Here is a 25582-nt window from a genome sequence, read left to right as displayed (position 1 = left end):
TGGATGAAAAGGACCGTTCTGGATGCAGATATGAAGGTTTGGAGCTGATCTCTGCGACTGCTTATTCTGCACATCGTGAAGGGACGTATTTTTGAACAAACTGTATTTTAATTGTTTCGTCCCTTACAAAAGTGCTGCCTGGGGCTGGGAGCACACAGCACACACGACCAGTTTTAAGCTTTGTGTGCTCTAGCAGGAAGGAATTATCGTGGTGATGATTTCATTTCCCAGCAATGCCATTATTACCTTGGCTGGTAGCTTGAAAAACTGCTCTCCTAAGATATTTATCATCGTTTACATGTTATATGGAAGAATGGGGTAAGGGGGTTGTTAATAGCTTATCTGGTTTTGAGACGTGAAACAACTGTGTAAAATTCTTTCAAACTCCATCATTCCTTAAAGACAGCAGATTTTAGAGTAATGGCATGTTCTCAGAATAGATTTGAAGGGCAGGATGTTGCCCTTCTGTTTTCTGTCACAAAATGCCACCTGCCATGCCAAGAGGGATCTGCTGTTCCACTGATGATATTTCAAACCTGACAAAGCACCTGACTGTGGAAGGAAAAATACTTTTATCATGCCCATCTTTAAGATTCAGTGTGAGAAGCAGTCCCTTTAGCATTCTGAAATGTCATTTTCTGTGTCTGCACTAAGGTCAGTTCATCTACCAAAGAATTTTATGGCTAAGTAAAAATAATGCCACATCCTAGCTTGCAAAATAGTACAAAAAAATTTGGGTTTTTTGTCTTATATGGACCTTAGGCCCAGTTAAACTCCTGGCTAGAAGCTGTTTCAACTTGCAGGAGTATTTAAGGCATATTTTGTCTCTATTGAAAATACTGTTCCTTCGGACTTGACTTTAAAATCCAGGATATTGTCAAAACAAGACAGACATGGACCTCTGGAGATCATCTAGTCCAGTCCCTTCCAACCCTAACTATTCTGTGGTTCTATGGACTTTCTGTTGGGTACCTGTCTTTGCTGTGTGAAAGACCAGAGTTGTGGTATGTCCCTCTTGTGGAAAACTTGCTTCTGCTGCCTGGAGTTGATCTGGAATCCTGAGAAAGGAAGAACAACTGTGTGTTGGCAACTGGGTTAGCCCTGCAAGTCTGAAACAGCAAGGAGCAGTGCAGGAGCCTGGCTGCTGTGGCTGCTGCTGCTGCTGGAAGAATTCCTCTGTGGGGTGGAGCTCAGGAGGTCACAGATTGGAGAGATTATTCTTCAAAATAAAAGGCTTAATGATAAAACTGGTCTTTTGCCATATTTTCATGAAATGTGTTAGCACTAATATAGCAGCAGTGTGGGCTGCAGTGTGGAACCTCCAGCACTAAAAATCCATGGAGAGAATTTCAGAAAAATCTTTAATTTTTTTTTTTATTAGAATCAGCATGAATGTATGATTCAATAAATAGATTTTATATACATTTAATGGCAGAAACTTTACATTCCATCTTCAAACTGCTGAAATAGAACTTCTGTTTTAAAATCTTTTTTACAAGCCAGAAAAATAATCTGCCACAGTGTCTGTGTGGTCATGCAAATGGTCTAAGTTACAGATTTATTTCATCATGATGTAAAAATACTGATTTGAAGGAAGCAATTGCTCTGCACTCTGACCAGTGTAGCAAAATATCCTTAAATGGAGTGTAAGGCCATACCAATTTTGTGTATGTATATATTTATATGTAGCTATATATAATAAATCCATATAGAAAAGACAGGGAGGTCCCTTTTTAAGGTGGACAGGGAGAAGACGTGTAAGTACTTCATGATTAATCTAGTTTATTCCTTTTGAAGAATTTTACATCCTAAGTTTTAAGCATGGGTGCACTTTATATTTTGTATTTCTCTAGTCTCTCCTCTATTCTTGAAGGAAAAGTAGCATGAAAATTAATAAGCATTGACTTTTCCATTCTTTTTTGAAACCTGTGTTAGTGAACTAATAGAGGCACTCGGAGAGCACTTGAATTGCCCACTTCTCTCTCCCTTCTCCCTAACTCCAAGGATTAATTCTTACTCTGTGAATACTTTTCTGATTATCTCCTGTGAGATGTGGATATTTTGGCACCCACCTTGCAAGGCAGAAGATGAAAACAGCTGAATATCAACTATTTCATTGTCTGTTTTAAAGAGGCTTATGTGAAGTTAGAGGGAGATGAGTTTTGTTCTATTAACAGCAGCTGCTCCTTTTTTCTATGCCAAAAAGTTGATCAAATTAGGCCAGTTTAGTGCCACCGCTTCCTTCTGAGGTCTTGATAAGATTGAAGAAGGAAAACACTCCGACCTTGTTGCCATCCTTTCCTGGTTATGAACAAGCTTGAGAAAATATCTGTATCCTGATTTATCTTTTTTTAGCAAGCACGCAAAACCCCACATAAATCATTCAAATGTGGATCTAGTATTTACAAAAGAGCACTGATAAATGGGCCACGGTGGACATGTCAAGAGGGTCTAATCCTCGGTGGTCTGTCCTCCCCCTTTGCAGGAGGGTCTGTCCCACAGCCCACGTCTGGGTCTGTGCTGGCAAACCCCACGTTCTTACCCTGAGTGGAGGGTGACTGGCATTGCTCTGCCGGGGGGGGGGGGACAGTGACTGCTGGCAGAGGGATGGGGCACCCAGTAACGTCTCACACTGAGCCAGCCCAGCCCTTGGCTGTCCTTGGTATAAACAGCGTCAAGACGCTGTTGTGTTTTGGAACAAATGAGCCTCAGTAAGCCAAGCTTTGGAAACAAAGATTTTCTTCATACAAATGGCTTGCAGATGGGAGTGATACAGAAAACGGGGCAGAACAATGCCACTGCTTAATAGGCTTTCTTTCAAAAGGTATTTTTGGGAGATGTTCTTCCTAGATAGCAGATTTTGAGGGTTGGACTTGTGAGGTGAATGCTGAGGGAAGCTGAGAAAATGTTTATCAAGGACACAGGGAAAACACTCTCTAGGTGCTGAACTGTTCCCACTTCTATTTATTTTGCATGTTTTCAACTGGAAAGTATTCCTGCTGTGTGTGTTTGTATCTTCCCTCCAAAGTAAAACCAAATGTGCAATGGTTGTCCTGAAGGGAAATATCTTAGTATTTTTATTTTTCTTCTAAATTCATTTACAAAACAATGTAAATGGATGTGCGTTTATAGTTGGACGGGAGAAATTCCTGGGTCCTCCCCTCTTTTTTTATATCACTTAAGTGTAAGTTTTTCATTACTCATCACTTGTAATATAATAAGCATGATATGCTGTACACTGTGGTGGAATGTGAGGGAGAACAGTCCATAAAATGTCCCTGTCCACGATGGTGTTTAGCCTGCCCGTGGCTGTGGTTTGATCTCGGGTGGGTGGTCACAAACAGCAGCTTCAGACAGGCTTGTGCATCATCAGGATTCAAAGGCTGCTTCCAGGAGGGTGTCACCAATGCTGCAGGGATGGTAAACTGCGATGAAATGCAGTGACCTTTGCATGTCAGGCCATTTTTGGCTGAAGTCCGTAGTGTGTTGCTTCGCATTTACATCTCTCTGTTAGTCTCTTAATTGGCTGAAGTTTCGCTGTATCTCACACACAGACATGTGAATGGCTTTTAGCACAGTTGCCTTCTGTTTCAGTTCTTTTGAAACAGTCATCTCTTTGCTGCAGCTTGGTAAGTCCATAAAGAAGAGGTGAGCTCTGGCCATGATTAGTGCTGGCAGCGTGTCGTGACCAGACTTGGGAACCACACAGACTTATCTTTTTATGTACGAATTCGATTTCACAGTAGGCTTGAGATGCTCCAAGCGGTGCATTTTTCAGGATAATTAATTCCACATGCATGTAGTGAGTTAAGTCCCTTGGCCTTTGTGCCTTAATAGCATCTCCTGTGCCTCTGGAGCTGCTGGTGTCCCCTGACCTCCCGCCCCAGTCCCAGGGAGCGCCGTGCTGCTTGTACAGTGAGATGCTCTGACCTTGCACCGAGCAGCGAGATGGAGCTCAGAGGCAGAGTTCAAGCACAACAGGTCACTCAGGTCACTCTTCCCAGCGAGGGGAAGGGATTGCTTACCTGTTTCTCAAATTCTCACACAACATCACTGTTTGGATCTTAATGTTTGCTTCCCAAAAGTTACAATTTGGGCACTCCCAAAGCTGACAGATCCCCAGATTAACCTGCTGCTGTGAGCTGATTTAAGGAGGGATGTATCAATTATGGTTCTGAACTGTGTGTTTTTCCAACAACCCTGTCAAGTTTAGTTACCTTGCTCAGGGCTGGAGGGCTGTGAAGAGGGTGGAGGAGTGTGGAACATCAGCCTGGGGGTGGAGATGCTGTTTGTACAGTTTTCCACTTTGAGTAGGTTAACTTGGGGATTTGTCAGTTTGGTCCATGCTGTTTCTGAGCTTATTTTCTCTTCTGATCTAACCCTGGAATTGGAAGAATGCAAGTGTTTTGAATAGAAACATAAGCAGATTTGGGAAGAGTGGGACAGAAAGGAAAGATATTAATTCAATGTAGGCAGGGCAGAGTGTTTCAAAGCCCTGGTTCAGTTGTTTCCTGGACTAGACAAGCGCAAGGCAAAGAAACTTCTGCTCCCTTCTGCTAAGATTTTTTTGGGTCAGGCTCTAGCTGAGCATCTCTTGTACAGCTGAGCTCTACTGCTGTGACCAGTAGGACTGGCCATGGTCACTTAAACAAAATGGTAAGGAGAGGATGTATCAATAGCTAATTCATTAGTGAGGTTTTTTTATTTGTTTGAGGTTTTATATTTATTCTATTTTTCCTGATCAAAAGTGGGATTGATGGCAAGTGGAGGCATGCATCTGATCAAGGACTTGCCAGGATTGTTCATTCTACTCCTGCCTGTGAGGGATGTACCCTGGTGTGCAGTTGTTCAGTGAGATGCATTTCCAGCACCACTTCTATGTTACAGAGGCTGCCCCTTCTCCACTTCCTGTCTTTATTTGCTGGTCTCTCAAGCTCTGTTTTTAGAGGTGACACTGCCCATGCTGTACCATATCTCTTCTTCCATGGGACAAGTCAAGCCTCGTGAATTCTTTCCAACCCCTCAAGGAATAAGCAGCGGTATTTAGAGCCTTGACTCCCAGGAAGACCATATGGACAGGTTGCAATTGTGACTGCACTTAACTACAGCAAGGAGTAAGTACTACAGGCTCCTCTGCCTTACAGAAGCCATGATCTGTTCTTCCTTTCTCATTTCAGATCCCTGCCTTTACTCTACTCTTGGCTAGGGAGTTGAACTGTTAGGACTCCTCTGCTCTCTAAAACTGCAGCCTCAGCAGAGCAGACCTGGCTGAGAAGCTGTGGTCACAACACAGTTGTGTCCTCCTGTGGCACATCACAAGCTCCAGAGCTGGTCCTGCTCTTCAGGAACTCGTGTTGGTTCTTTAGCCCATCACAAGTAACTGTGAAGAGGATACTTCTGAACGTGTGTACGTGCATATCCAGGAGAGGTGGCTAAGGCACCGCCCATGGCACAATCTCTTCAATGTTGCATAGTTTTAGTTCAGTAAAAGTCAGTGTTTGGGGACTAGGTGTCAAGCAAGAAACACTGGAGCCCTGGCCCCAGTTCTGCTATCATTGGAAGTCATGCCCTGTTGATCTCTGCAGGGTTATGACAGGGCAATGCTGACTTAAGCAATTATCAGGCGTCCACTGTAATTGTGACCGTGAGGGTGTCATCACTGCAAGGTTGATTCAGGCTTGAACCTGGAGCTGTAATTTAGTGCCCAAATTCTGTGGTGTATTTAACCCAGGCCAACTGGCTCAGCTGGTCTGCAGCCTCAAGCCTGATTCATGGTTTTGTCACACAGGTAACCCAGCAGTGCCTCAGTGTCACCAAGTGCCTGGATAAGGCAGACACGTCTTCCCACAGATCCTCTGGGGAAGGGGATTTGTTACAGTGCTAACAGTCCTGGGACCAGCTTCCCAAAAGCCTTAGCAGCAAAAACTACCTGCAAGCTCTATGCCCCTCACACTTGGCAGCTCCAGGCAGCCCTACCTGTCCCTGCCAAGCTTGACTCACTTGCCACAGCAGTGACACACTCGCAGCCTGAGCACGTAGTTAATGACAGTACCTCATGCCCCAGTTCTCTGGGTAGGTGAGGAGGGTGTCCTTGTTTGGCTTGAGCTACTTATGCAATTCAAGTGGCAAGTCTATAAATAAAAGCTAATTTCAGACCAGACTGATGGCTTATTTATGCTGGTGTCGTCCCCTTCCCAGAAAAACATGGATGATTTTATACTGGAAGTGCTGACATGTTTGACCCTCAGGCTGGGAACAGCATTTGTATCCTCTTGCTGGAACTGCTGCTCTCAGGAGACTGCTGAGGTCCCTCTCCCATGTGCTTTTTGTGGCAGCACTAAGCAGAGCCTGTAAGCCCCAGCAGCAATGCTTTGAGTGCTGCAGGGATTGTTAAGCCAACATGAAGCAATCCCTGCCTTTCCCCAAAGTGGCAACATCCCCTTGTGCTGAATCTGTTCCATCTGTTCACTCTCTCTCTCTGTGCATGGTCTGGGTCAAACCATGGCTGACCCATCTCCAGTACTGCTGGGAGCCAGCCCTGTCCCAGGGTGGGCTTCAGCACTCTCTCTGTGATAGACCCAGGAGCAGGAATATCACAAACATAAGACTCCCTTATAATTTCTACTCAGAAACCTGGCAGTAAAGTGCATGAGGACTTCAACTTGGGTTTGCTAAACCTGATGGTCTTATTATTTAATACGGTCTCATAATTCCTGCTGCCTTGCACCATACCTGTTACCACTGTCTGCCTTGAATGCCAGGAGCGATGTGGCATGCAAACAAACCTCTCCTATTGCTTTTCCTTTTCCTTTCCCTTTCCCTTTCCCTTCTCTGCTGGTCTTTGCCAGGATCCTCATTTGGCAATTTAACCAGTGATTTCCTCTGCTAGGGACTGAAGTAATCCTTCTTCCTGTAGCCTGACATGTGGTTTGTGTCCTTTCCCATGTTACAGCAGCAGGCAGCATGATGCTGGGACAATGTGGTAGGGTGAGTGAGGGAAAAGATGAACAAGGAAGGCTGTAGAACCTGCAAACAAAAGGGTCATAATTCCAGTGCATGGGATGCCCACTGCAAGGGAGCTCACAGTGAGCTCCAGGGAGTCCTCACCTGGTTCAGCCTGTGCTTTCCACTATTAAGCTACCTCCAGTACCCCTAGCCTGGGCTCTGCACTTCAATGGTCCTTCAGGGTGGGATCACCCAAGGGCTGCTCATCCCAGCAGTTCTCAGAGAATGTCTCATCCAGTGCAAACACCTGCAGGCAGAGCCTGGAGTAGCTCCGAGTGGATGCTCTGTGCAAAATGTGCAGCAGCTGCTTACACCTCGCCTGGTTCACTGCAGCTCATTTCCTGTGGGGCCCTTTGCTACACACCACGGGAGAAGGAGACTGGGAATACAAGAACCTGATTTCCAATAAACAGCTGCTGTGTAGCTGGATCACTGTAAAACATGGAGCCCTAGAGGGATAATAGCCCAAAAGACTGCATTCTCTCTGACTTATGCTGCTTTGCTTTTACAGAGCACAGTCAAAAAAGCCCTTACTGGCCACCCTCACATTCCCCTGGAGTCCTCCTCATGCTTGGCTGTGAAAGCACTTCCCTGGTAGCTGTTACCCTGCCTGCTTAGGGGGAATGGTTTTAGTCCTGTATTTTGCTCTGCATTTCCCAAGACACTGATCTGTGCCAGGCCCTTCAAAGGTTGCAGCGCTGAGGAACTGAGCCCCACAGGAGTGAACATTCAGGTGGTAAACGAGAGGAGATGAATGCAGAAAAGTACAATAGACTTGAATGAAGTGAGAGGCTTGTGTAGGTTCATTTGAGCAAGAGACGTGTAACTGCCCTTAAGAAATAATTGTTAAGGAGAAAGAGAGAAGGGAATGGGAAGACTTAAAGAACCTGAAATAATTTAAGACGCTAAAATTAATGAGTTTCTGCTTTGGTGCCCATCCTAGCACCCTGAAGAACAATCCTGTATCTCAATTTTCTATTTAACTACTAATGTACTGTCTCCATACAAATGATGGAAATCTATTGAAGTAGGAGCAGCACAAGATGCCCCTTCCATCCACCTCTTTTTGAGAAGAAGATAGGAGTGTGTAAGTGCTTCCAAGCAGGGAGTGGATTAGATACTTCCCTTGCTGAGCTCTGTGGGATGCTGCAGCAGGGCAGGACGTGCTGCCTGCAGTCACCCAGCAGGAGATGGACAATGTCCATGTGGGAGGCAATGACCCAGAATTGCAGCTGCACTGGTAGGATTGGGGCTTTTGGTAGCAGAGGTCCATGTTGTGTTACCCACTGCTGCCAGTAGCAAGGTTTTGGAGTAAAGAATGGAGTATTGAAAGAGACTGTCTGTCTTTGGCACAGGGATAAGAACTATGTTTTATTAAGTAATGGTAGTACAGTACAAAAATATGATTCTATACAATCTGTGAAAAATATGGCACCTTTGAAAATAGCTTTTTCTCCTTTCATATGTTCCTTTCTTTTTAAAAATATACACTCTAAATGTTTCTAACCTTTTTTCCACCAGCATTAGGAAACCAAGGTCTTTAAATTGCAGTCAAGATAAAGGGCAATCAACAGTGTAATTTGAATTGTCTTTGATTTGCTTTAAAATTAAAGATCTTAGAAGGGGCAAAAGAATAAGAAAAAACTTCCAGAAAAGTCTGAGGAAAACAAAACAAAAAATGTTCCTGTTTAGAGGCTGTGAGAATATTCAGCATTTGAAATTGTTTGATGTTTTTAGGAGCAAAGTCCCCCAGCCCTGACCAGCAAAGGCCTCTAGGACAGGAGAATTAGGGCAGTACCAGAGCCACGGAGCAGCTGTTCACAGGCAGCTGGTGCTTGGCCAGGGTCAAGGCCAAGTCCTGCAATCTGCAGCAGCCCACGTGCTCTCTGCTCTGCCCTGGACCCTGTTCAGCTCCTCTCTGATTTCCATGGTACCGTGATCCCAGATGGAAAGCCACTTTAATCAGGAATTAAAGTGGGAAAAACTCTTTTACCTGATCAAAAAATAGTAAGCTTTTTTTTTTTTTATTTATTCTCAACAGTTCTATTTATGTCTAAGGAAAAAGAATTCCTGCTCATGAAGTGATAAACCTCCAGCAACATCTGGAAATAATATTATTTGGGATACAGCTCTCTTTTTCCAAAGAATCCAACTGAATTAGGACCTGATTTTGTCTCTTTACTGCCAGATCAAACCTCTGTTTTATTCAGAGGTTTTTCTTCTGAGCCTTGTTCTTAAGAAGAGATAATAATTGCAAAGTTAAATTCCATCAATATTCCTGGAAGCTACCCTGCATTCTAACTAATAAATATAATTGCTGGCACTATCCAAGCAGCCTACTTTGAAGATGAGATAGGTTATCAAAGTGAGTTCTTTTGCAATACAGAGACTAAACACAACCTAGTACAAATGGAGAAAAATGTTTGATTTTGAAAACTGCACAGACTTGCCAGGGGCTCCTAGGACAGTCTAAAGTCTTGCCTATGGTGAAACTCTCTGGCAGGACATCCCTGGGACAGTTATCTCAGCACAGTCACACTTTTACCAAGATCCCTGCGTGTTTCCTGTTGGGATGTGAGTGCTGCTGGCTGTCACTGTGCAGGCAGCCCTGGAGCTGGAAGATGGCTCAAATGGAAGCTGGCTGCTTAAGAAGAGAAGATAATGCTGCTTGTGGTGGGCATCAAATGTGCCCAGTGTTTGGCAGAGCTGAACTGGAAGCAAAGGCAGGCTGGTAAGCCTTCTTATTTTAGTCCCTAAACTCCCTGAGCTCTACTAGCAGCTGAAGTGCTTCTGTATGGGCAGGAAACATAAGCATCTCTCTGATGATTTTTAGTCCCTAATTGCCATCCTCTGGCCTTACACCATGCCAAGAAGTGGCACTGGAGCTCTAGTGAAGCAGCAACTGTGAGTGTAACTGCATCTGCAACAGTAGGTGTAGGATGAACACAGGATTATTCAGTCTTGAGCTGGAGCAGAGTGAAGTGAGGTGGAAATGTCTTCCTTCTCCTTGCTCTGCTCTTGCCCTCGGGATGTAGGATCAGAACTCGGTTGGGTGGGAGGATGGTGCATGGGTTTTCTTAACCTACAGGCAACTCCTTAGGGCAGCTGCAGTCAGGAAGGAAACCCTTGCAGCTGGCTGTGCCCTGGGAGCCACCCTGGCTAGCCAGGGGAGACTGAAGGTGTGTGAACCACGGCCAGATTGCCCGACTCCAAAGTGCGAGGTCTGGGCATCCAGGCAGGACCTTCTTTTTTTTCCCCAAAGGACAGCAATTTGCAGTCATTCACCTGCATGAGGAAGGAGCCGTGGTGCATGGGCTGCCAAGACTCTGCCCTGCTGCCGGGCAGGAGAGGAAATTCCCTGGATTTGCCTTTCATCTCAGACAAGGACACGCCGTTTGAAGCGATCGCGCAAACCGCAGCTGGCACGGCCGGCCGGCGCGCACGCCGGGAGAGTTCAATAATTCAGCAAGCAAACCCAGAGCCAGCAGCAGACTTGGGCTCCAGCCAAGGCTCGGGACGTTGTCCTAGCATCAAAAAACGCCTCTGCTTGACAGCTTGAGATCTCTCTGCTTGGGAAAGCACCATCTGCCAGGGGAAGCAGAAATCCTCAGCCCACGGGTTTCCTGCTGCTCCAGTGGAGGGAAGGGGCTCATGTACTGATTCACACTCGTGTGGTGTGACTTTTCCCTATCTCAGCAGCACAAAGGGACTCCGAAAGCTGGCTGGCTTTTGCCAAAATATTAGGAAATGCTGCTGTTTGCCCTAGTCCACACAGTAACCACCACGGTTTTTATCTTTTTTCTCCCTTTTTCCCCTTGCTATTCTTATCCTTTGTTTCTTCGTTTCTTTCTTTTTTCTTTTTTTTTTCTCTCTTTAAATAAAGTGTATTTAGTGCTGGTGAAAGGTGCTGAATTGGCAGCCTCAAAGATGGGTGTCCCCCTACCCAGCCCAAGAGAGCCCTGGGGCTTTCTCTGGGCTTTGTCCACTTGGCACCATCCCTGTGTAGGACAGCTCACAGGTCCCTGGCTCCCCTGCCCTCTCTCATGCCTGCATCTTGCTGTGCTGGCTGGGACACCCGTGGCTGAACATGACTCCAACCTCCCTTGGGTGCCACTTGTCTCTCTGCCTTCGTTTAGTGCCTAACCCCAACCTGACCCCAAGTGCTTCAGTGCAGACTGATTGTCTCTTCCTTCGTGCTCTCTTTCATCTGCCTTACTAAAGTGCAAATAGACACAGCTGAGTCACCCTGGGTGCTGCAGCCAGCTCACACCCAGGGTGCCAGAGAGGCAAGTGGGACACCAAACCCTTAACTTGCCCACTGGCCCCAAGCCAGGCTTTCAAGTCACACCCTAGAGGTGTTTGGCACATTCTCCCCTACCTCAAACACCAATGCAAACGTGTGCTACCACTTGGCCAAAGGGAAACCCCTTTGCTCACCCATTCCCACCTCCCTCCACCCTTTCCCCATCCCCACCAAGCTGTGCCAGCCTCTGCCAGGTAGCAGAGAGGGGCAAAGCAGCCTGCTCCATCTTCCCATCCTCGTTAAAGGTAAATGCAGCACCAAAATAGATACAAAAATATAGTTTTGGGTCCACTGACCCAGCTTCACTATTAATATTACTGCTATGAAATGTCTGAAAATAAGAGCTGCTCTCTCTATACACACCTTCCCTCCCCCCCCCCCCCCCTTACTGACAGTATTGCCACATGCCCGGTCCTGTCACAACAAGGCAAGAAGATGCCTGTTTTCTCTATATTTTAAATACAATCACTTCCATCCCCCCATTGCAAACAAACATGGCAGAAAGGGGTTTGGAAAAAAAACAAACAAAACCAACCAAAACAAATGAAAGAAACCCTATTTTGAAAAACCCTTCATAATTTCTAGCATTCTGAATAGCATTTCTGCCTCCTGGGGCTCGAATCCTGCCAGGTTGTTTGAAAGGACAGAAGGTACCTGTGATTTCTGATGAAGGCCCTGATGTCCTTCCTGTGTTTCCTTTGGAAGCTCTCTGATGGGGATGAGAGAGATAATGTATTTGCTTTCCTCTATGCAAAAGTCACAAAGTGTTTGATCAGCAGACCCATGACTAAAAAAAGTAAATATATAAAATAAACAACAACCTGCAGCCTCTTTCTTAAGTTTCCCCATCTATCTAGTTTTCAAAGTGCAAAACCTAGAGAAGCATAGAATTATTTTCTTGAGGTGTTTTTCCCCTTTTGTTAGGGCTTTTTTCCCCCACGTGCCTGACTGGTATGGCCTTTCTATAGCAAAAGTCAGATAAAGCAGAATTGCAGTCGTTTCTGCACATGGAATTATGAATCATTCCAGTGACTTGAGAATCTAAGCTGTTAATAGGCTAAAAAAAAGGAATTTTTTTTGTTCATCTTCTTTTTTTTTTTTTTGATTGTTTTCTTTTTGCATTATAATTAAGCATGAATATATATTACTATATTACACTGCTTGGATTGCTGGAGCAATCCAAACCTTCCTATGCTGTAAAACTAACCCCCACCCTGCACTCCCAAGATCAAGAGTTTCTTTTTCTCCTCCCTGTGCCAGTTGTCCTCAGTTCACACGATTAAAAGTCCCTCCCAGCCCCCCTCCCCATGTTTTTTTTTTAGTAGATATTGCCGCATTCTTAAATTCATGCATTGCTGCATTGCTATTGCACATATATAAAGGATTGCTCGCTCCCTCCCGGCTGCTCCCCTCCCCTCACTGGTTGTGCACGTCCTCTCTGCGGACGATCTTGTAGATGATCCAGTAGAAAATGTTGAAGATGAGGAATGCCATGGGGAAGCCGATGCGGGAGATCTTGTCGATCTTCTTGGCTCGCTGGATGAAGAGCTTCCGCATCTCCTCGGGCGAGCGGGACGGCGGCGGCACCGGGTTGGCCGTGTTGTTGTTGTTGGCACCCTTGACAGAGATGCCATCCTTGGCTTGTAGGCAAGCTGGTCCCATCCCGTAGGCAGTGAAGTTGAACCTGCCCTCACCAGCTTCATCCTCCTGAAACAGATTCAGCATGGGACTCTACTTAAAATGAGATATAGACAGTGCACCCTCGCTATAAGGCTCTCCGCTGACAGGTTCCTGCTCTGCACGGGAAAGATGCTCCCACCATGCCCTGACCTCAGCACCCTTGGACAAAACCCCTGCTCTTGGGAGTTCAGCCTTATAGAGGGGTGCCAGCTGTGTGATGCACAGATGCAAATCAGGGGATCCAGGCACCCCATGGAGAACAGGACTGACTTCCACCCCATTGAGCTCTTTGACATATCGAAGGGTTTATGGTACTGCTTTAATTTTTCCAATTGCATCCCCTGTTTTGCTTCTGCCTCTCCCTCCCCCCCCTCCTATCAGCACCTTCTTTGCTTTGCCTGTGCAGTTGCAGCTTGCCCAGAAGGAGTGGGCTCCATGTAACTCACGTAGTTGAAGCTACAGTGTGAGACTTCCTACAGAGTTACATGGATGTGCAGGAGCCAAGACCTGACCAGGAAAAGAGCTCTGCAGCCAGCGTGCAACCAGCCCTCTGCTTGCCTGCCCACGGGACCCCTCCAGCCCCACAGCCCTTCCCACAAGCCAACTTTTAGGTGAGGAAAAGAAGTGCCCTTCTGTGGGTTGATGTTAAGATGTGGCTGCTTGTGGTAATGCCAATTACTGAGAAAATAATTTATTTTCCAATTTAAAGGTGAATGTTATTGCTGGGGTTTTTTGGTGAAAATCTTGCTGGTGTCTCAGAATGATTTAGCCCTATTTTATTGAACACAGGGATGTAACCATTACAGTCCCTATGTGCCAGGACCTATGTCTCCCCACGTGCCCCAGTAAATACAGACAGCATAATGAGTTTGGAGAGAGCTGTCTATCTGATCTCTCTAATCTCATCCAGAGGGAAGAAGTTAAGAGGTGGCTCAAAAATGGAAAGGGCCAAGTGAAACCTGGCAACAGGTTGATTTGTTTTGTTGGGTTTTTTTTAGAGAGGAAGAAAGACTCCTAAGGATGAGGATAAGCTAGCACCTTGCATCTAACTGGCAAAAGCCAGAAACAGATTTTTCTGGATTCACTGGTATTAATGCCAGACCATGGCACTGTGTCTGGCACATTGAGCTGTGAAGAATAGCCAGTAGGTTTTGATGCAGACCTAATAAGTATGGGCATGGGCTCGTCCTCTCCTCAGCTGCCTCCACCAGCATGGACCACTACAACATCTCACTTGTTTTTAGCCTGGCATGTCATGCCTAAACCAAGCACAGCTACCCAGACAAGTCAGGACATCAGGACAGAGCAATTAGGCTCTTTGGCAGCTGCACTAACCCATTTGCATATTAGCAGTCAGATTTTAGTTTTCTGATGAGCCTGCAAACCTTGTTCATTTTGATTTTGCAAGTGTTTTTGTTTATGCTTTGTTCCAATTAAATTTCTGTGAGATTGGGCAGGGAGTGTACTAGCAGCCTTGTGTTCAATGGAACAGTTCTGGCAAGTATCTCTTTAACTCCTCTGTGTATTAGTGGCTTTTTTTCTCTTTATTGTTTTATCAACAGACTGATCTGCATACAACAGCACAGATCCAGGGACAGGATGCCTGAATCCAGATGAAGAGATAAATGCACTATGAGGCACCCATGTGGGTGGGTTTAGCTTTGACTCAATTCAACAGGCTGCACCTTCTGAACCAAAACTATCTCCAGTGATTTTGGGATGGCAGGGCCTTGTTCTGGTCAGACAAAGTCAATGGGTGCTGATGGTCTCATCTGTTACTTATTTTCCCTTGCATTTGTCCCACATTTTTCCTCCCTGGACCTGACTGTGTTGGACACAAGTGAACAATTATGTCCTGTTTTACATATCAGACGACTGAGGCAGAGAGAGGAAAACCTACAACAATACAGGGATTCCTGCTCCTCAGCCCTCAGTTCCTCCTGGAATGGGGGCAGTTCTCCAAGCATACACTGTGAACTACTACAGGACGGGTTAGACCTTGGGAAAGACTTTCAAAGACTGGGACAGTGAAGCAATGAAAGGGGGGGGAGGTCTCTGGATGGGATGGATCGTGGTCGACTCTTTAAAATAGAGGGTAGACAAATTTACCTACAAGGTATAAACAATATTCCTTGTTACCTGTGAGGAATATTTAAGGCAGACCTTGGTGGTCACCTAGGGGCTCACTTGAGATTTTCATCAGCAAAATTTTCTTTGTTTTTTCTTTCCTAGCAAACGTACTGTTTTTTAATGATAACCTGAGGACAGCCTCTCAGGCTGAAAATTTGCTAATGCCTTCCTGATCCTAACAGTTAATTAAGGACAACTTTAAGTTTTTGGCCTTTGATCACAGCCACCTTTGTGTTTCTTTCTAGTGTATTCTGTGAGGTGAAGTCTTTGCTGTGGCACCTCAGCCTAAAAGCCAGGAGATGCATGTCATTGCAGTGCACGCTCAGATTGGCATCAGCCATGGCAGGTAAGCATGGAGCGAGGCTAAGGCTGAGAATAAAGCTATTTCCTTCCAAGAGGAATTTGCAGTCAGTCTGAGAAGCAGATGCTTTTGAACACGGAGATGACAGAGACAAAAGAGGTGTCACTTACCTCCAGGCTAAAGCAGGCTGTCTTGTTGGGGGGATGCTGTTCTCTGATAGACATCCCTCACACCTCCCTGCCTGCCTCCCCCCAGCCCTGGCTGCAGCTTCTGAAGAGGAGAACTCAGACCAGAACGTTGCTGTGTGAATTGTTCTGTTGTGAACAACTCTTTTGGCTTAGACCACTTGGCTGGCTAACAAAAACCAGCCTGCTGGACCCCTGGGGTCAGCAGGTTGTTAGAACAGACACAATTAACTGAGGTAACCCTGGGTTTTGATGTGTGAGCCCCCCCTAACATCTGATCACATACTGAGGACTTCGTTGGGACCTCATGAGATTTCAGCTGTGTGCTTCATGCTTTATGTATTACCTTATGATGCCTCCTCTTCCTTCTGAACCTGAGCAGCTCTTTGTGCTGCCGAGACACGAAGTTGACAGCAGCATATTCTAGAAGTGCAGAGAACACAAACAGCAAGCACACAGCCATCCAGATGTCTATGGCCTTCACGTAGGACACCTGGGAGTCAGAAAAAGAGACTGAGATGGGATGGCTTCTTCACCCAAATGCCTTTTTGTTGCCATTTTATGTGTTACTTCCAAGGTCTTTGGAAGGAGTTGACCAAGCCATGATAAGGTTGACATCTGCTACCAGAATCTAGTTCACTTAACATGAACGTATTATCAGTTCACTGAAACTGCTCCTGGTCTCTTAAGCAGCAATAATTCTACAGTTTTTAATTTATCTGGGTTTTGATTGTGCTTTTTTATGTGCAAGAAAATTAGTAATCCAATCTGATCATACGGGAGGGCCCTTCATAAAGGGAAATTCAATACTATTATAAAAGTATGATGGTCAACTGACTAAAATGCTAAAGTGTACAGGGCATATCCATGTGGCTTGTTGCAGGGGTTTGTATGGTACAGTGCTCCTGGCTACTGGGAGCTGTGGTGAGTGCTGAATCTTGAGGGGAAGTTTTACTGCTAGTCATAGAGAATCTAGAACTTTTTAGGATGGGATTGGAATTTTTTCTGTTTTCCCTTATGATGGAATAGTGCAATGGCAGCAGAATGCCTCGTGTTGAGCAGGAGAATCTGCACAGTGATTTACTTCTATGCTATCCCCAGAAGGTGCATGTTTTGCCTCCGGTGAAGATAAGTTTGTTCCCTACCTTGGGCAGTGATGCTCGGGAACCAGAGCTCTGTGTGGTCATAGTGAGCACTGTGGTGATCCCCAGGCCAACACGAGCTGGTGCAGCATCCATGTTGATCCAGAATGAGATCCAGGACAGAATGACAATAAGGAGGCTGGGGATGTACATCTGGATCAAGTAATAGCCCATCTGTCTCTCCAGGTGGAAACGAGCTTCTATACAGGTGAACTTGCCTGAGGAGGACAGGAGATACATGGAAGATTACTGGCAAGGCACGGTGAGCCTCCTGTTTTCAGCCAATGTCTGAGGATTTTCCTTGCATTGCCTAGAACCAGAGTCTTGTTAGAGGAGGAAATGAGCAGCTGTTGCCCAGTTCTGCAAGGGCATGCGGTGACAGGACAAAGGAAAATGGCTTCAAACTGAAAGAGAGAAGGTTTAGATTAGATATTAGGAAGAAATTCTTCCCTGTGAGGGTGGTGAGGCCCTGGCACAAGTTGCCCAGAGAAGCTGTGGCTGCCCCATTGCTGGAATTGTTCAAGGACAGGTTGGATGAGGCTTGGAGCAACCTGGGCTAGTGGAAGGTGTCTCTGCAGGGGAGTTGGAACTGGATGATCTTTAAGATCCCTTCCAACTCCAAACATTCTGTAATTCTATGAACATCAACATAGCAAGGAAAGCTCTTGGCAGTATGTCCTTTGTCACTTCAATTTCAAAGACAAAAGAAGATTCTTGGAGAGAAAGTCCAGACCAAACACCCTTGAACTGATACAGATGTTACTGGGGACAAGAGGATTTCACACATTTGTGTCCATTAGCTTTTCACTAGCTATATATGTGTTTATTTACTGGCAAAATACCTGTGTGTATTTGTATGTCTGTTGCCCCTAGATGTGTAGGACAAGGCTTGTATCAGCTGAGTGACATCACACACAGCAAGAGACTCTGGCAAATGCACAATCTTGACTTCCTCTCTACTGAACCCAGCAGATAAGGGTAAACAGCACTGACCTGTGTTGTAGTGCTTTGTGCAGTATCTCAAGTCTTTTTCTTCTTTGAGGATAAACTGAGGCAATGTCAGCCCGTCAGCAACTTGTACCGCTCCTTTTTCTTGCCACTCAAATATGAGATCATTCATTGTGTAGCCAACTGTAGAGAGGAGGGGACAAATACCATGTGAAACACATTAAATAAAGGGACAGTATTGCAGAAGAGATCCATGTCTGGAGGCAGGGGTGTGTCCTGGCCTTCCTTGGCAATGCTGTCATGAATGGGATTTGGGTTGAGGCAAAACTGCTTGTGCATGTGATGAGAACCAAGGTGATGAGCTGCAGTGGAGCTGCAATGGTTTGCAATGAATTGTCTGTAATAAATCACATTTTTTCTTGAATTGGGCTTTGTTGAATTTGTTTTCTACTTTTCCCAACTCGACCTCTTTCTCTGGAAGAAGCTCCTCATCCTTCCCTCCTTTGGTATAAGCAACATGTACAAGGGGCAGATGTTCATCCAGAGACACAAAATGCAGCTGAAAGCACTCTCACCCCTCTCCTCCAAAGTTAAAGGCCAATGTAAATACAAGCAAGCCAGGGATCTTTTAAGTTTTGGCTTCTCTAGAAAATGTCACATTTGCTGAATGAATGGAAAATCCTGAGCAAGAGGTTCTTGAACAAGACTCCAGTGAAGGCTGGGCTGGGAATAGGTTGCACCTGGGAAAGGAGATGGCAGGGGAGAGAGAGAGGGAAAACAAGTGGTCTCCTCTCCGAAATGGGGATGTGCACAGGACTCACAGCTTTCTAACTGCATGATGCACGTCTGTACGTCCATGGGGAAGTTCTTCAGGTCCATGGGGCAGGCCAGAGTCAGTGTGATCCTGAGGAGAGAAGAGAGCACAAGGGAATGCCAAACAGTTTGTGGTACTGCTGAGGAGTGAACCCCCTCAGACATCCAGTGCTGCAAACAGGCTGGGACCTTGCCCGAGACACACTGGTGTGCTGGGGGGAATGACTGATCATTGGCCACTTCCCTGCCTGTCTTCTCACACATGGTGTTGGAAAGCATCAGAAATGCTGAACATTTGGGTCTGTGATATGATTCCCAGCAGAGTCGCCTGCTGCAGATGGTGTTTCATTGCAATGTTGTTTTAGACTGTGCAGAACAAAGAGTTCCCACACCAAACACTTCTGCTGCTTCAGTTTTCAGTTCTTGACTCAGGTTCACAGCAGCCTGGATTAGCAGCAAGCCCAAGCCCAATATATGGGCCCCCAGATACATTTGTAGAGACTGGGACTGTTTGTAAATATCTGAATAGAACATTTGTGTCCTAAAAAAAGAAAAAAAAAACAACGAAAAAAAACCAACCAAAAAGAAATTTGTTCAAGATCATATGCTTCTGTGGGGGGAAAGAGAGACTTCAGTGGGATTTTCTGCAGGGAAAATGCCCTGTGCTAAGTCAATATGAACTTCTGTATCTTCCTGAATTCCTGCTGAGCCCCTTGAGACCTCTACTTCTGTCTTCACTTTCCACTAGGTGCAGGCTACATTTTCTGTGGTATATTGCTGTGCTGCCGTGTACCATGATCTATGCTTTAAATGTTTCTTTGATTTCAACAAGCTGATACTGAATGATTTGCTTCAGATAGTTAGACTTGTGTTATTTGGTTTGATAATGTTGAAAATGCTGTTCCCTGAAGTGTTTAGGGTTTTCAGCTTTTTGCCTTGATGTAGAAATAGCAGAACTACCCAGGGGACAGAAATTGAATTTTTCTATCATCAGACCTACAAGAAACTTATCAGAAGGGAAAGATACTTTAATTTAAAACCTTATGGTGGAAGAAATTCTCTGCTTGAGTTTAGAGGCATGTTGGGACAGAAGATGTGACAAAGTCCATCTTCTTGTAAATGCCTTGCCTAGAGTTTGATTATTGCAAATACCAGTAGCCAAGAGCCAGTTAGAGAATGGCAGAGCACTTAAGAGAGCTTTTTTTTTTTACAGGGAAAGACTATTTCTCCTTTTGGAAAATTTGCATTTACATTGTGCTCTTTCTTTTTAATTTTCATAGAAAAATTTACATATAAAGAAACCTATATTTTCATTTGGAGATGAGTGAGATAGCAAAGTGTGGGTTTTTTTAAACAAGAACTGAAGCTGTTTTCAAGTTTTTGCCTTGGAAACAGTGATCAATTCAGCCATGTCCCCTGCTGAGCCATTGCTCTGTTTTGCAGAGCAAACCCTAAGGCTGGGCTGACCCATATTTCCTCTCTGTACTCCTGCAGACCCACGTGGAACAGGACTCTGTGCCATGCTCACTGCCAGGTTGCTGGTGGCAGTTTTACTCCCTGCCTGGTTTTAGAAATTAAGAAATGTGAGGTTTCCATATTCAGCCAACACACATGGCAATTCTCTTATTGTTTTGGCCATCAGGGAGCTGGTCTTTGGGCTGGAACCACCTTGATGTTTGATGGAGGTTGTCTAAATTGCAGCATTAAGGTGTTTATTTTCCATTTTACAGCTCCATGGTGCTTTTTTCCCCCCATGGCTGCCACTGGGAGCTGCAGTGTGAGATGGGGTGTGTGAACTGTAGGCAAATTTACATTACACATGAGGTGAAAAAGTCTTCAATATAGAGTTAAACTTTCTCTATTTATGCTCATGAAGTTTGATCTTAGTTTCATGGGTTTCAAATAAAGAGTGGATTGGGTTGGAAGTGAAGGTGGGGGATCAGATGGATTTCCTGCAGGAAATTCAGTGCAATTAGTTCAGCTCCACTGATGGGTTCTTGGGTCTAGTGATAAAGGGATAACTATTAAGTTGAGACAAAGCCATGGAGCCCTACTTAGCATTTTCCCTATTTTTTATTTTTTTTTGTTAGGAAATGCTGCAGCTTTGAAAGCAGAGTTTTTATGAGCTGAGTACAGAGTACAGCTGGTTTTAGGCTTGTGCTAGTATAAAATATCTCAAGTAATTTTACCTTAGGGATGTTATGGAATCTACTAGAGAGCAGCCCAAGTTCTTGGACTGGGAAATGTAAAGATCAGCTAGAATTCTTCCCAGAACAACCCTCTGTCTCAATATGCTTTGGCAGAGGTCCCTTCCCATTGCTATGGCACTGCTAATTGTGTGACCTCTCACCTTAAAAAACCCTAAACTTCTTTTATCCATCATCATGCTCTAGGCTTGAACAGTGGGAGTTCAGCTCTGTCCTCCCCTACCTTTGTGGGACTCTTCCCACGGAGACACCTCACCTGATGCTGTAGAGGACATTGCCATTTCGGGAGATCCTCAGCAGCTTGTTGTCTGTGGTAATCTCATGGAAGTGGGCCCCTTTCTCATTAGCAAAGAACAAGTCAGGCTTCCAGATGGAGTCCAGCATGGAGGGGTCCAGGTCCAGGGAGTCGTCAGGGTACTCGTTGTACGCCAGCCGTGGGTCGTTCCACTGCTGTCTCAGGAAGATGTTCACCCTGTAATCCTGCACGGCGTGAGCAGAGAGACACAACCAGTGCTCAGAGCAGGCTGAAAGCGCCGAGAACTGGGGAGCACCTATTAAAATCGTTCTCAAAACCAAACCATGTCCAGGCCTAGCTATGCCAAGCATTTTTGGCGTTATTTCTCAAGGAACTGTTATCAATTTTTAGCTTTGTAGCTTACGGCTATTTCATAGCATGAGCAGCTGCCTGTCCTTGCAACCCTGTGTTACAGCAATTGTCAGCTGTGTGTGAAGTGTCAGGACCTCTCGTCTGGACCCTGGGGCTGGAGAGGCACTTGTGGAGGTCACAACGGCCCCTGTCAGCAGGATGATGTTGCAGAGGATTAAGAGGGAGGGGAAACTGAAGCCAGCTCCCTTTCAGTGCTGAACCTTCCCATATTGTGACTATCTGTGGTTTCCCCAGACTTGGGAAGGGAAAAGGCTCTGTGAGACAGGCAGTCCATGGAAGGGAAATTCCTGTGTGTCCAATAATATGAGGGTAACTTGGATGAACTGACAGGAGCAGCTGCCTTTGGTGAGAGTATGTGAACACGAGAAAGATGTGCCTGAAGTCTGCTCTGCTAATGCTCAGTAAGTGTTCTGGGTTCCCCTCTCTAATTTCAAAATGCCATAAATGCTGCAGATTTTATAGGACGGTCATCTTCTTTAATTGTAACTAGTCCCTCATCACTATGCAAAATTATACCTGCTTCATAACCACGAGTCTTACAGCTCCCCTAAGTTCCCTAGGCCAAGGCTGGTTGCTGAGGCTGAGCTCAGACCCTCTCCTGGACAATTAAAGGCAGTTTCTGTTCTCCCTGTCTGACCAATAGCTTCCCTGGGTGATCTGCGTGCTCCTTTTCTTCTGACTTTCACATGAGAAAGTGAGCCAACAAATTGAAATGGGGAGAGGATGGGCCAGCTATCAGGAGAGGGATAAAAGCTCCATGTCCATAAATTAATTGACATTTTCTAAGTATAGAGGCAGACTGAGTCTGAAGAACAGTCTGTAATAAACCCATTTCACTGCCCTGGCCCAAACGAATGGTTGCTCTCATGATTAAGGGTTTCTTGGGTGCCTTTCTAGTACTAATGTACTTTGAAGACTTTTATTAAGAGGCAGTTAATGGGGGATGTGCTTGCTGGTATCTATTACCTGCTTCAGGCACTTGGTGAGAGAATCTCCCTGACTCTGCCAGCGTGCCTGTTCTTTCCATCTGGAGAACACAAAGCTCTGGAGTTGAAGGGTGCACGTGTAGGAGAGTCTTTCTGATGTTGCTCACTTGACTATGAACCTACAGCCTCTTGTCCAGGAGGACATGACTCCTGTGTGTCCAGTCACACTGGAGGGTTGGGAAAGGATTGTGTTGGATGCCTTGTGTTTTGGATGAGGCAGTTCATAGCCAAGCACATGGTCTAGAATCTGTTTCAGGCCACTTAGTGCCATCTGCGTCCTCAGAGCACAGAAGCTGCTAATGACATTAACAATTGTGACAACAGCAAATGAACCAAGCACTTGATGCTAAAAGAAGCAGACCTCTGAACATGAAAAAGACTTGCAACACTCTTTCTTTCTGCTGATATCCCAAATGTCACCTTCACAAGTCCTAGTGCATCCCTCCGACTTAATTATTCATCTCTGTCGACCCTGGATAATGTGTCTTGAGAAAATGTGAATAGCTGAGGACAGCTGAGAGCCGGGGTCTAAGTGCAGGACCAGCCAATGACACAAGCCTGGAAGGGGAGAGTAACCCTGAGTTTCCATTTTCCATGGCACACAGCAGCTCCCAGAACAATGTGTATGTTTTCAATTCTCCCTTTTCTATGTGTAAAGATCTGCAGCTATTGCAGTCAGGGGAAATCAATGTCACTGACCTAATAGGTAGTAAGCAAAAGGTTGTTTTGCTTATTCAGCTACAAATAAGGTAGATGCGAGCAGGTCAGCTCCAGTTTGGGACTTATGTCATGTACAACACAAATTAAACTCATGTTTGGAAGAAACTTCAGCAGTAGCTGCCCAGAAGTGTGCTCAGCCTGATGGAGTGGTGGAAGGCGGGGGGGAATGGAGCCAATCTCCCTGCAACAGTCTGTGTCACTGTGGATAAGCTTTGTTGCCGGAGTAAATTCACTGAATCACCTTCAAAACTTGCCAGAAGGTAATGAAAGGGTGAGACAAGAGGTGCAGTGTGGTTTATGTTGCCACCACAGCAGGCATGAGAGACCACGGGCAGAATGACAGCCACAGTCTTTGTCACCATGATGAGGTATCTTAATTAAGTGCCATGGGCCAAATGAAAATTAACTTCTTACAGTAGATGGCTGTGAGAAGGTCCCTCCTAACTCATCTCCAGACTCAAGGTGTCCTGTACTCATGTCCTATGTGGAAACAGTGCAGGGCCATGTAGTGAATGTGTGGTGTGAGAGCCTGCACCACCTCCCTCCAAGGGATGAGCAGCAGTGTAGTAACTCAGGGTTGTGCTACTCTGTGCTCCTCCTTTGGAGACAAGTGTTTACAGTGGATATTTTTTGTTTTGGAATACAGATAACCAAGCATTTATGTATATATATCATATATATGATATAAAAAAGGCAATGACAAAGAAATATAATACATGGGCTGAATGCAATTCTCTGGCTTTGCCATTTTATGGCATTAATATTTCACCTCTCTGTGTGATTTTATGAAGGTCTTCCTACTCAGTGAGTTCACTTCACAGTCCTGGCCTGGCCACTGAGAATGTTGTTTTCTCACAGATGCCTTTTCCCTTGTCAGACAGCTGCATCACACTGGGGTATGGAAGGTTCTGAGCAGCCTTTTAGGTTCCTTGTGTCCAGCCTTATTTGAACATAAATGTAACAGCAAGCACTGTGGCTGCAAACTGGACATGACAGTGCCTGAGGAGCCAGCAGAAGGCATGGAGAGCAATTGGGGTATGTCTGTGGCTGTGACACAGCTAAGAGAAGGGCTACAGAACTCTGCACCAGCTAAAGAACCCTGTGTGCTGAAAGCTTTGTCCTGGGCACTGCAGTGAAGCTGAGGGGTGATGAGCCAAACAACACTCATTTGCTGGCTACCTTGAGATATGCAGCATTTCTCCTGGATGCTGCTGTATGAGATCTTAATTAGCATCACCAAGACGTCCACAGTTATTCCTAAATGATGGACACAATGGACCAATTTATGATGTGAACTTTCAAGCAAAGGAAAAAGAGGTTTGACTGGGGCTGCAAACTCAGCCAAAAAAAAAAATTAAAAATCTCTTTCTTCATATCTTTCTTATGACTGGAGTTCCTCATTTGTGTGCCAATCACATCCAGGCATTGATTATCTTGTGCAGCCTGCTCCTCTGGCTGTCTTGGGAGTGGGGAGCAGCAGCTCTGTGCAGTGAAGGCATTCAGGAGCTTTGCGATTTGGCACAAAAGGCGTTTTACTCCCAAGGGGGAAATGACACAAGGCAGGAAGAAAAAAATAACTGAAGTGATCAAAGTAGTTCAATTTGATAATGCTGAAATGAAATTCTGCTCAGTGACCTCGCAAGGAGACAAGGAAACAGAAGATCATTTGAGACCTTTCCTTCCCAAGATCCCACAGCCTTGGCATCTGCTGCTGAAAGCAGTGGCAGGCTGGAGGCAGTGCTGTGAAGAAGGGATGGAGGCTGTCAGGGAACTCAGTGGGTTTCAGCCCCTGACTCAAGAGTTCTGTCAGAGCAGCCTCTGCACTGAGCAGTTTTGGTGAGAGGCTTCCCTTTGATAAATTGACATTTTGCTGATGGAACAATTAGGGTGGAGACTGAACTCCCTCAGAAGGGGATTCTGTGATCCCACCTGGGCAGAGCATAAGGGGCTTTAGTAGCATGGAGTTCATTCTCTACAAAGGGAATGAGCAAACACCTTTAAGGGTACTTGCCTTGCAAAAGAAGCACTACAGCTGTCCACAAAAACAATGAGCACACCAGGAGCTGCCCTTGGAAGGGTTAATATGGCTAATAAGGTTAATAACCTCCTTACTTTATCAGAGCTGTAGCAAAATAGCCAAATTGAAGCCAGGTGTGAAACCACACCTAGGCCAAAGGGAGGTGCCCCTGAGGAGGAAGTCAGAAGAGGGCAGTGCCTGGTGAGGGGTGGGAGCAGTACCCTGGTGCTTAATAGGTGTGGGGTTCTTTTGTGCTGGAACCCAAAGCAGAAAGGTTTTCTGTGTCTTCCTACGAAAGGAGGGGAAAGTTTATCTCTGTGAGTCAAGGATGGAGCTGCTGCTGGTGAGTGAATTGTATCCATCATCCTGAATTTCAAGTGTGTTTAGTTGTGAGGTCTTGTTCTTCAACTCGAGGGTTTTTTGTGTCCTTGGATTTGAGTAGCATGGTCCCATTTCATGGCTTCTTTTTTTTTTTCTC

At 45.5% G+C, this 25582-nt stretch overlaps 1 protein-coding gene and 1 long non-coding RNA gene across 3 annotated transcripts in view; one reads left to right on the top strand and one right to left on the bottom strand.

The window, feature by feature from the left end:
• Window positions 1–1347: 1347 nt before the first annotated feature.
• The window catches only part of GLRA1 (glycine receptor alpha 1), a 47909-nt gene continuing 23674 nt past the window's right edge, over window positions 1348–25582 (bottom strand). The window contains exons 4-9 of one of the 2 annotated variants that reach the window (XM_064672006.1): window positions 20971–21194; window positions 18516–18598; window positions 17740–17877; window positions 16750–16964; window positions 15951–16097; window positions 1348–13039 (exon numbers count right to left, since the gene is read on the bottom strand). In XM_064672006.1, the coding sequence (XP_064528076.1) occupies window positions 12725–13039; window positions 15951–16097; window positions 16750–16964; window positions 17740–17877; window positions 18516–18598; window positions 20971–21194 (1122 nt within the window). In that variant the 3' untranslated portion in view covers window positions 1348–12724. The remainder of the gene's footprint in view (window positions 13040–15950; window positions 16098–16749; window positions 16965–17739; window positions 17878–18515; window positions 18599–20970; window positions 21195–25582) is intronic. The other variant, XM_064672007.1, reaches the window with a different exon arrangement.
• Window positions 16908–17816, top strand: LOC135422650 (uncharacterized). The gene is made up of 2 exons (XR_010434541.1): window positions 16908–16998; window positions 17620–17816. It is a non-coding gene; the product is annotated as an uncharacterized LOC135422650 (long non-coding RNA).

Source organism: Pseudopipra pipra, chromosome 15 (genome assembly GCF_036250125.1).
Source record: "Pseudopipra pipra isolate bDixPip1 chromosome 15, bDixPip1.hap1, whole genome shotgun sequence".
In the NCBI taxonomy this organism is placed as follows: Eukaryota; Metazoa; Chordata; class Aves; order Passeriformes; family Pipridae; genus Pseudopipra; species Pseudopipra pipra.
The sequence above is the reverse complement of the archived record's forward strand: the minus strand, read 5'-3'. Positions and strand labels throughout refer to the sequence as shown.